This window comes from Garra rufa, chromosome 16 (genome assembly GCF_049309525.1).
Source record: "Garra rufa chromosome 16, GarRuf1.0, whole genome shotgun sequence".
NCBI classification, from domain to species: Eukaryota; Metazoa; Chordata; class Actinopteri; order Cypriniformes; family Cyprinidae; genus Garra; species Garra rufa.
In genome coordinates, this window is record NC_133376.1 from 21,125,013 (window position 1) to 21,137,460 (window position 12,448).

The 12,448-nt window shown below is 36.8% G+C and overlaps 1 protein-coding gene across 1 annotated transcript in view; it reads right to left on the reverse strand.

Annotated features, from left to right (window-relative positions):
* tspan17 (tetraspanin 17) overlaps window positions 1-10,375 on the reverse strand; it is a 28,641-nt gene extending 18,266 nt beyond the window's left edge. Inside the window, exon 1 of the mRNA XM_073820556.1 lies at window positions 9,953-10,375. Coding sequence (XP_073676657.1) covers window positions 9,953-10,039 — 87 coding nt within the window. The 5' untranslated portion in view covers window positions 10,040-10,375. The remainder of the gene's footprint in view (window positions 1-9,952) is intronic.
* Window positions 10,376-12,448: the final 2,073 nt, after the last annotated feature.

The window sequence follows — 12,448 nt, forward strand, 5'->3', positions numbered from 1 at the left end:
CTTGATGTAGTCACAATGAAAACAAAAATAGTTGCAAACAAGACCAGGGCAGAACTGCTGCACATCTCTGAGCAACACACAACAGGCTTTCATTACTGAATTAATGAGTGAGCAAACAATTCAATAACCCATTCATAAAGACAGTCATTAGTTTAAGCCATTTTAAAAGAACTGTCAAATATCACTCTTAAAGGTAAAAATTATTTTCCATCTCTGCTGTGAACTAAACACCACAAAGAATATGAAAAGCTTTAAACAGGCCTAAACCAAGCATAAACCATTCAACACTTTTTAAATCAGTAAAATATCATGTTGTTGACAAATTTGTCAATATTGCATACACCTAATTGTTATTCACAAAAATCTTCAACTCCTTCTAAAGCTCTGCGTGGATCGATTTTTCAGTCCCACTTCTGACTGCCCTCACTAAAAAGAAGTGAAATATGTCTTTCTGCTCCCATCCACAATTTTTACACTTTGTCGTAAAGTCCCGCAGGAATGCAGCCCTCCACCTAAATCATAATACAGTTACTCATATATCATGTGTTTGCATACAACGCCAAAACACATCCCACCAGATTTCACGTCAAGGTCACTGGTTACTGAATTCAAACCCACCATGATCTGTCATGATGATTTTTGAATGTACATATGTGAATAAGATTTAAACCCTACAGAATAGAGGACAATGCTCAGTGAATAACAACATGTTTCACAAAGCTATTGTACAGCTTCAAAAACTTGGAATGTGATTTACATATTTCATTTGGTCATACAACACTCTTATTAGACAGAAACAGAAGATACGGTACACAAAATGACTAAAGAGAGATAGGAAGCGATAGAGAAAGGCAAATGGGATAACAATTTTCACCAGAGCATCTCAACATGTCTTAAAGGGATCGCCCAAAAATTTTAATTCTGTCATTAATTACTCACCCTCATGTCGTTCCAAAACTCTAAGACCTTTGTTCATATTCAGAGCATTAATAAAGATATTTTTGATGAAATCCGAGAGCGTTCTGACCCTGCATACAGTGCCTTGCAAAAGTATTCAACCCCCTTCATTTTTTTTCAAATTTTGTTTTGTTGCAGCATTATGTTAAACTGCTTTAAATTAGTTTTTCCCCACATCAGTTTACACTCCATACACCATAATAATGACAAAGCAAAAACCAGATTTGCAAATTTTACAAATTTATTAAAAATGAAACACTGAAATAAGTACATTGCATAAGTATTCATACCCTTAACTCAGTACATAGTTGAAGCACCTTTACAGCCTCAAGTCTTTTTGGGTACGATGTGACAAGCTTTGCACATCTGCATTTGCAATTATCTGCTATTCTTTGCCTCACCTTTTCACCTGTCAGCTTGGATGGGGGCTGGCAGACATTTTCTAGAGTCCTAGTTGTTCCAATCATCTTCCATTATGGATAATGGAGGCTACATGCTTCTGTGAACCTTCAATGCAGCAGATCATTGCCTTAACACAAGTCTGTCACTGAGCTCTACAGGCATTTATCTTGACCTCAGAACTTGGTTTTTGCTCTGATATGCATTTTCAGCTGTTAGACCTTTTCTGAGAGGTGTGTGCCTTTCTAAATCAGACTCATTCAAATGAATTTGCCACAGTTTAACTCCACTCGAAGTGTAGTAACATCTAGAAGCAATATGAATGCTCCTGAGCTAAATTCCGAGTGTCCCAGAAAAGGGTATGAATACTTATGCAACGGGATATGCAATCTTTTCAGTTTTTTATTTTTAAAAAAAATTGCACAAATGTTAAAAACCTATTTTTTTGCTTTGCCATTATGGAGTAGGGAGTGTAGATTGACGTGGGGAAAAAGTAATTTAAAGTAGTTTAACATAAGGCAGCAACATAACAAAATGTGAAAAAAAATGAAGGGGTATGAATAATTTCGCAAGACACTGTAGACAGCAATGCAACTACCAAGTTCAAGGCCAGAAAGGTAATAAGGACATTGGTAAAATAATCCATGTGAAAACCGTAATGTTATGAAGCTACGAGAATACTTTTTTGTGTGCAAAGAAAACAAAAACAACAACTCTTCTATGTCAGTCTTCAATGCACATTCTGGGCACTGAACGTGGTGATAACATTTCTGTCTAAGCAGGGTCAGAAAGCTCTTGGATTTCATCAAAAATATCTTTATTTACGTTCTGAAGATGAACAAAGGTCTTACAGGTTTGGAACGACATGAGGGTGAGTAATTAATGACAGAATCTTCATTTTTGGGTGAAGTATCCCTTTAAGACATTTTAAGATGTGGTGCTCTGGTGCAAATTCTCATCCTATTTCACCTTTCATGCACATGCACCAACCACTAGACCATGGCACCAACTAGAATCCAATTGGACTTGGACTAAACCATGCAATAAAAGATGTTTCTCTGTCAGTCTGATTTACTGACTGACCTTCTTGCTCTAATGTGTTATCAAAACTACAGATTCCCTGTCAAACTCCCACTGGGCTCTCAGCGGTGTGTGTTTGACTGCAGGTTAGAGCAATAGCAGCGTGAGGGGAAATGTGAGAGCCGGATGGTGAGAGTCAGAGGTCGGGTATCAGCAGCCGCAAATCCCATAATCCCATTTCCCCGTGGTCTCGGCTAATCCAATGGATGGCTGGGACAGAGCTAAGGGCCAGTCATTCACTACACACACTTTCTCTGTCAATACGTACCACTGACTCCCACTCATTCTTATCATGAAGACATCAGCCTATCGCCACCACTCCTCTTGGTCCTGATCCAGAGGAAGCCGGTGATGTGTCACCCACATGGACATCGGGATTAGACACGTTCAAGCATCACAGAGCACTTAAACAGCTTATTTAGTTATTCCGGCCAATCAGAGGACAGCTGCTTTATCACACAGTGGATGATTAGACTTACAGTATCTTTGAATTATCAACAGCAGCCAAATAAACTCTTGGCTTAAACTCTTAGCACTGTGACAGTGAACAGAACCACTTTTTTCCACCAGCTGTTACATCCATAAGAATAGCTCTTGCTTTTCTTCTCCTTGAGCCATCTTCTGACATCTTTATCTTTATTTGATTAAATAACTCCTGCATTGCCATGGTAACATATACTTTTGGAAAGTCTGACTCAGTACATAGTAGTATTTCTGACTTTATTAGTGCTGCTTGCAAAGACAAGCATCAGTATTCATTTTGCTCACAGTATTTAAGTTTAGGGGTTTGGACAAACAGAATACAAGAATACTTTTTGTGTGCAAAGAAAACAAAAATAACTAGGGTTGCCCCCTAATAATTGACTAACTGTTAGTCAATGAAAAAATTCACGCAATTTGTGATGGACAGCTTGTTAACGGCTGGTCTATGAGGTAATATAGTACATCAGGGAGGACATCCAAATCCTTACCTATCATTCATTGACTTCAAATATGGCTTTTTATCTGAAAGATGTATGTGGTAGAAACTTTACATGGCAGCTCAATCTAATGTTAACCTAGACAAATGTGCGCTATTCAAGTGTCTGTGAGGAGTGTTGAAGCTGAACAGTGGTGTGCTTACTGCATGACAGATGGAGGCACCGGTGCGGTCACTTGCTCTTAAAATACTGTGCCATTTTTGGTCATACAGATAAAAGTAATACATCTTTTGAATCTGTAAAGATTATGTTTATTTGTGTGCACTCACAATAACAACGAAACATTGCGCTTTTGTAAAATACTTAAAGCAAACAGGATGTGCTTTCTACAGTCTCTCTCTCTCTGTGAAATTCAGCACGAAACTTTGTGAATACTTGCCTTACAGACATGAAAACATATCTATAGAGAGTGATATGCTTAGTTTAAAATGAACCAATTCAAATAGAAAACAAATCCGTATGAAACATGCATTCAGGCGCATCACTACTATGGAGATGACGAATCAGTGTCGCCGGCTTCATCTCTTAAGCCGAAAACAAAGAAAGCACTAGTTTATCAATAAATTATTAAAATGTTAATGCAGTCTCCTTGCTGTTTTTTCCAGATATATTCATAATTATTATATCTTTTTACATTTATTAGGCTTTGTAGGCAATTCAAGGCTCATTGTTATAACTTATATGGTTTATTAATAAACATCAACTAATGACTAGTCAACCAGAAAAATCTTTAGTCAAGGGCAGCCCTAAAAATAACTTTATTCAACAATTTTTTCTTATCCATATCAGTACCACAACGCACACATGTGGTGCAACCCCGCAGGAGCCAGGGTCCATCTCTTTTAGTTCATCATCTGCATATTCTAGATCAAATATGTAAGGCTGGGCAAAAAAATTGTCATCCTTTCTGTTGAAATCTTCAGACATGTTTATGAAAACTGTGTTATGAACAGTCTGCGAACAGCCTAGCGCATCTGGGTTCTATGTCAGAACGCTGGCTCCTGCGTCAGGGATGACTCTTGTGAATGTGTCGAAAACTGACATGAATTGTTGAAGTAAGTTGTTATTTTTGTTTTCTTCACACACAAAAAGCAGCTTCACAAAATTACGGTTGAACCACTCATGTCACATGAACTATTTTAACAATGTCCTTACTACCTTCCTAGGCCTTAAATGTGTCAGTTGCATTGCTGTCTATGCAGGGGTCAGAAAGCTCTCGTATTCCATCAAAAATATTTTAATTTGTGTTCTGAAGATGAACGAAGGTCTACGGGTTTGGTACGACACGAGGGTTAGTAATTAATGACAGAATTTTCCTTTTTTGGGCGAAGCTGAAGTACTAAAATTACTAAAAGAAAAATTAATATAAATCTAAACAGAAATATTAATATTAATTCAAAAATGACAAAAGCACATATGTTACATAAACCATTATGACTATTCAAAAAAAATTTACCAGTTGCCAAATTGCTATCATTTTATATGTGGTCATTTTTATATGGTCAAACGGCCTTATGGGTTCAATGGATTCTAGACCTTCAGCTATGCAAGACTAGGTGACGAGTGGTTCTTTCTGAGACTGTAAACTTTAGCTGCATTCAGCCAAAGTACTTGCTAACTAGCATTATTAAGAAAGGCGATTTGCAAAGATTCATTACAAAAACCCTTACACTCACTTCTATATGTAAAGCTGGATCACAAATGCTTTGCGCGAAACGCATTTAGGTAGATAGTCGGCGCATTCCCTTCAAAAACAAAAGTAATCCTCTGCGTCTTCAGCAGCTCGGAAGTTGGGAGTAAATGACAACTACTATGTTCATTATTTTATCCAACAACAAAACACCTCAATCGCTTAGGAAACATTCTTGTCTACTCCCGCTCCAAAACAATGGAGGACAGTTCACAGCTCACTCAGGGCGGGTCTGAGGTAAGACAGCGTTTCAATCAACAATCATGGGAGTGTCCTTGTTCTGTGTGACATCACACAGTCAAGAATCTGAGAATGGCTTGATTTGAGAAAGGAGTTATTATTTATAGGGATTTAAAAAAAATACTGGGTGTATTTTTTTTCATTATAGGGTGGATGTGTACACACATTTATGTTCAAACAACATGTAAAAGTAAATTTTGCATCTGATTTCCCTTTTTAATAAACTGTTTTTGCCCACATTATGAAAGTCAGCCTGTTTTCAGCTGTAGAAACGATCTTTCTCTGGCCTAGATTATGGAAATGGAAAGTTCATCGCTTACAAAGGGACATGAACGTGACTTCTAGACCTCATCAAGGAGACGAATCTCACTTGACGTGAGCTTTAGTCTATTTCCAATCAAAAACTATAAAACAATGAAACAATAGCAGTTTGTTATTACCACGTAATTTCTGAATGTCAGCAGCGACTCAATATCAGCACGTTAGAGTCATTTTTAATAATTGATGGAACAGCGAGAGTGACTCTGGCTTGATTCGTTTGTGTTTTAGTGAGAATGAGTCAATGTATGCGAGTGAGAGTAGAGCCTGCTGGGAAATGGCATGGAAATAAACTCCCTCGCAGAGCAACAGAGGAAGAAGGGGGAACGGACATGTGGTTCCCATCTGCCGTATGAACCTGGAGGATATGAAAAGGAAAAACATACAAAAACACATGAGGTCCGCACGAGCTCAAGCAAGGACACAAACACACTAAACGCTTTGGGAATCAGAAATGCGCATTGCTTTGTACACGAGCCACACACATTAAGTGTGCAAACAAACACAGCAGTCGATGCTTTTGTCGCATCAGGGGCAGTGTGTGTGAGACAATAGCCGCACGGCCCCATCAGCTCCATAGCGAGAGACACACAGGGCTGTGGCTCGCACTCGGGCCCCTCGGACACTGTGGGAACAGCACGTCCCGCCTCACACACGCCATTTGTTCACCCCTAAACGTCTTCATTTGAATACAAGACAAGGGGGCTGCGAGCCTTCCAAATGGAAAGGAGGAGAATTTGGAGAAGAGGAATTAAAGGCTGTTGGGGTGGAAAGGGGGGAGGTCTGACGGTGGGAACGTTAAGATGTCCCTTCAAAAGCCTCCCGGGTAGATATCAGACTGCGATTACAGAGCGAGGCGTCTGTAATTACAGGCCATCAACTCGCCCCAGTCTGAGGCTGGCAAAGTGAGTGCTCTGTAGGGATCAGGTAGGTTTCTGCCCGATCAGGCTGTCTCCACTTTAAACCAATCAGACAGGCATTAGACAGTATGGGCGCGCAGGGGTCAAACAGTCTGCTAAGACAAAAGGAGTCGAGAGACAATAAAAGGCTTTTCAAACATGACCAGGGGACATTACAATGACAATAAGAGGCATGGAGATCAGATGCTTAATTATTGATGCTATTGCTCATGACTTGGGTTAGAGATTTGAACATACTCATAACACAAGTATGTAACTCATCCAGAATGGTTCAAGCTACAGACATGAATGATGCCTTCAATCATGGCAGTTATTCTGGAGAAGCCTACTATTACTTTTCTAAGCTGTAAAATGGACAATTTTCTCCTGGCAGAGAATAAAATGGGCAAAAATGGCTTAGATTTACATTGAATGATGGAATATCTGCAGCGCCTACTGAGCAACGACTAAACGACCACATAAAAAAAAAAAAAAAAACACATTCACCTTGACCTCCACCCACAAAAGTGGTGCCTTTTGCATGGGTAAATAACACCAGTCAAAATGTAAAAATCTAGTTCAAAGGCACTTTTCCTTCTCAAGCTTAGACAACCAATGTATTTATGTTCTTATTATATGGATATTTTTCTTACACAAATGCATTGATTCTCTTTAGAAGGCCTTTATTAACCCCCAGGAGCCATGTGGAGTACTTTTTATGATGGATGCACTTTATTGGACTACAAAATCTCAACACCCATTCACTGCCATTATAAAGCTTGGAAGAGCTAAGATATTTTAAATATAACTCTGACTGTATTTGTCTAAAAAGAAGTAAGTCATAAACACCTAGAATAGCTTGAGAGGTTATGTAAATCATGGGGTAATTATTATTTGTGACCACAAAACCAGTCATAAGTAGCACAGGTATATTTGTAGCAGTAGCCAACAATACATTGTATGGGTGAAAATTATTAATTTTTCTTTTATGCCAAAAATCATTAGGATATTAAGTAAAGAGCATGTTCGATTAAGATATTTTGTAAATTGCCTACCGTAAATAAATGAGAACTTAATTTTTGATTAGTAATGTACATTGCTAAGTACTTTCAAGGCAATTTTCTCAATATTTAAATTTTTTTGCACCATCAGATATTTTCGAAATATTGTCATATGCTAACAAACCATACATTAATGGAAAGCTTATTCAGCTTTCAGATGATGTATAAATCTCATTTTCAAAAAAGTGACCATTGTGGCTGGTTTTGTGGTCCAGGGTCACATTTTTGGGTGAACTATATCCTTTAACAATAACACAGCAAACCTGAAAAGGAAGTTAACCATTTTCGTCCGTACAATGAAAGTTAAAACAACACTGACGCTCATTGTGTGTAAAAAAAACACTTCTCAAAATATCTTTCCTGAAAATATCTTCTTTTGTGTTCCACGGAAGAACAAGGTTTGAGTAAATGATGACAGAACTTTTCAGGTGAATGTTAAGAAACAGATTTGACTTTGGGTGAATTGCTTCTGAAAAGATCAAGTCAAGTGGTTGATTTAGCTACAACAGGGTTGATTTCAGCTTCCAGGAGTATAGACTGACATTCTGGCCATGATTTGGTGAAAACACAAGCGTCTAAGTTCCAACAAAACACAACAGGCTCTCTATAACGTGGGAACAATGGCAGTAGGAGGGCTAGCTGTTACAGAGGACAGCGGATCATTATGCAAGGTTAACATTTCAGACAGAATGAGGGGGCACCAATTACCCCCACACCCTCCAGAGGGGTCTACACTACCCCATTCAATACTAACCAATGAAGGCTGGAATTTATGACATCAAGAAGCTTAACAGAATCACACTCCAGGCAATGTGTTCACCCCAGAAATGACTCATGGAAGCTTCCCGCTCCTTTTATCTCAATTTATCACTCTCTTACAAGAAAACCATAGTGGAATTGAGCAACATGATAGATTATTCATGTTGATGTAATGGAGAAACAACAATACTTAAAGAGATACTTCACCCAAACATTAACATTCTGTCATTAATTACTCACCCTCATGCTGTTCCAAACTCATAAGACCTTCGTTCATTTTCAGGACACAAATTAAAATATTTTTGAGGAAATCCTACCACATTCAAAGTCCAGAAAGGTACCAAGAACATCGACAAAATAGTCCATGTGACAACAGTGGTTCAACCGTAATTTTACGTAGCTACAAGAATACTTTTTGTTGCTTTTTGTTGGAAGGACCCTTGAGGTCTATGGAGGATCAGAGAACTTATTTCATCCAAAATATCTTAATCTGTGTTCTGAAGATGAACAAAGGTTTTATGGGTTTGGAAAAACATGAGGGTGTGTATTTAATGACAGAATTTTCATATCTGGGTGAACTATCCCTTTAAGGCTTATGAGAGATACACCCAAAAAAACATTTTTTTCATTATTTACTCACTCTCATATGGTTTCATCACAATTAAATTTGATTACATTTTCATACAATTAGTGTACATGGCTGTCCAAGTTTCCATAAGCAAAATGAAATCCCATTTCCCATGTAATAATAAGAAATATTCTTAACACTTGGATCAGTACCAATGTTTTCATGAAATATGTTTGGCTGGAATACAAAAACCAACAAAAATAAAATCAGATACCTTACAGATTTAAAATTTTCTTTCTGATTGGAATATCAGATAAAGACTAAGAACAGATAGCAGATAAAAGCATAAAAACATTTCATGACTTAGCATTACAATCAACACCACCACAAATGAGCCTCTGAGAAACTGATACAATCAGTTTTCCTCTAAAATCACTTCAGAGACATGGGAAACCTGTTTGTGGAAATGAGAAACACGGGAGTAGATACAAAAAAGTATAATTTCCAACAGATACATGGAAAAACTGAATGGTGTGAGGTAATCTGTGTTAAACCTGTGAATTGACCCAAGCTCCCCCAACTAATGAGACCTGGATAATCCTATTTACCCTCTACTCCCCTTGTTTCTCAGTGGGATGTATTCTTTAGATTTCAGATCTGGAAAGGTAGTAAGAAAACGAGGTTTCAATAATCCATTCCCATGGGAAACAGTTGGGTGTTTTGTTTTACCTGGATGAGTATTTGAGAATGTCTCCAACATCATCATACATATCAGATCATACCTTACAAAAAAATAAATATATAGAACCGGTACGATATATCTCATATATAAACACATTCATGTTACATGCTGTGAAATGAATCAGGCATATGTCTATCCTGCTGAACTTGTTTTGCAATCCCGTTTTGTTTAGATGATGGAAGCACACAATGGAAAGATTATAGAGGCAATTAATTCAACTTTGAGAAACATGCAGAGACTGCAGATCCACAAAACTTACCCAAAATATGATGTTGAAGCCGAATAGGAAGTATTTAACACAGCAGCTGACCTCTGCTCCTTTAAAATGATGCTGTTTTCTGCTCATTTTGTCCAGGCCAGCTAACGCTGTTGTGTTGATTCAACGATCAGCTGCGAAAAACTAAACGGATCGGCAAAAATACGACTCGAAAACTTTTCATGCATCTATACTTCAGCCGAAACGGCTGCGAACCAGCAATACATCGCAAACCACAACAATGCAGCATCAACAAACGCTTTTCCCCTGAGCTGAATCTATTCTTCAGTCTTTCAACAACGAATCAGGAGTTAAATGGGTGGGGAAATTAATGTTCCGGGTCCCCCCTGATAAACCCCGAACGCTTTGAATTGGTGTCATGAGATGTGTTTTGTATTTTAACCTTGTTGTGAATGTCCCGAGGAAAACAATCCACAGCAATCCAACAATCCAGCAAGAACAGAGAAGCGCGACACCGCAATCGGAGGACACGAGCTCACTGTCAACTATACAAGCTTTCATAATAAAAGTCCTGTCAGCGCCAGTATATATTATTGATTTATTTCACCAAAGCCTCATTGTTAAATATACAATGTCTTTCACAAATATATGTTTTTAACCTTTTTAAAAATATTTTTACGATCTGTTTCGGTCGTCTTAAGTAAACACTGCTTTTCCAAACACAAACTCATAATGCATTTGTATAATACATATAATGTACTGTGTATATATATATATATATATATTACTATTCAGTTTAGTATATTACCCCTCCCTACCTCACCTCAACCCTTTCCCACCCTGCAACAAGAGACTGTATTTTGCATATTTCATATCTCCTATGCAAATTCATTCAAATTCATGTCATTTTTTATTCTTGCTTTGTCCCTTTCTATTTAATTTACTCTTCATTTTCTATATTTCTGTATTTACTTAATCGCCTTTGTTTGTTATTAAATGTATACTTTGGCTATATTGTAATAGCTAACAATCATTCCTTTGAATCGTGTAAGCTGAAGGGTTATTTTATTTTGTCACTTCCGGTTGTTGTTGTTATTTATCGTCGCTTATTGTTGCCATTGGAGCTGTGTATGCAGCATCTTTGCAGCACTGATGGCCTCTCTGGAGAATGTGAAGCATGTTACCTTGTTTACATGAGTACATGTTCTGAACAGGATGTAAACATGCTTCTGAGAGCCCATATTGGCTAATGGACACCCATTTTATTTCTCGTTTTTATTCTGTATTTAATTCTAGTATGAAAAGGCTATTTTCAAAAGAACAAAATGTTCCTTGACGTCACTCTATGGGGGGCCATGTTGGCGGTACAGATGAAATTGTACAAAATGATTTATTATTTTATAATTAATTATTTTTCAGACTTAAAATATTTTTATGAAGTTTGCATTATTTAAGTAGCTACTAAAATACACAGTGTATAGCCTATAATGTCTGCACACGTGATACCGATCTTTCCCCCAAAATTACTTTATATAATAATGACTAATGTTCGTATTTGTATAATTGCTATTTGACATATTCTTTAAAACTCATATCTTGAGTCTGCAGCAGTGGATACAGCAGGAATGAAACCAGTTTACCATTTAAGTCCTATAGGTGGCGGTATTGGCCAGGCATCTGTGGACTTTTCTGACTGGATCTCTTCAAGAAACATTAGGCCCGACTTTGTAAGTAAAAAAGTGTTTTTTTTTTGTTTTGTTTTTTTTTTTGCTTTATATTAGTGTGTGAATGCAATTAACAGACTAGATTAAATTATTTTCATAACTTTGTATACTGTCCAATTCTCAGTTGTGGGAAAAGTAGTAGTAGTTTTAGTATTAATTATAATAATACAAAAAATATCCTATGTTCTTTGATCTAAAATATTTCTCCCAAGTCCTATACATACCATACCAGTAAAAGAAGTCAGAATATAAACTACATTCCTTTCCTATAAACCTACTATAATAAAGTTTCTGGTTATAATAGTGTGCATTTATCTGAAATAGTTAGGAAATCAGTTACTACCAGTCAAAAGTTTTTCATTTATTTGATCCAAAATACAGCAAAAGCAGTAATATTGTGAAATATGTTTACTATTTAAAAATTAGCTGCTTTCTATTTGAATATATTTTAAAATGTAATTTATTCCTATGATCAAAGCTAAATTTTCAATATCATTACTCCAGTCTTTAAGGTCACATGATCCTTCAGAAATTATTCTAATATGCTGATTTGCTGTTCAAGAAACATTTATTATTATTATAATTATTATTATCAATATATAAAACAGTTGAGTAAATGTTTTCAGGATTCTTTGCTGAATAGAAAGATCCAAAAATCTGCATTTATCTGAAATGAAAAGCTTTTGAAATATTATACTCATACCATTCCGTTTTTTTTTTTCTTTTTAAAACTGTAGAAAATACTTTTATTTAGCAAGGATGCTTTAAATTGATCAAAAGTGATGAAAAGGACATTTATAATGTTACAAAATCT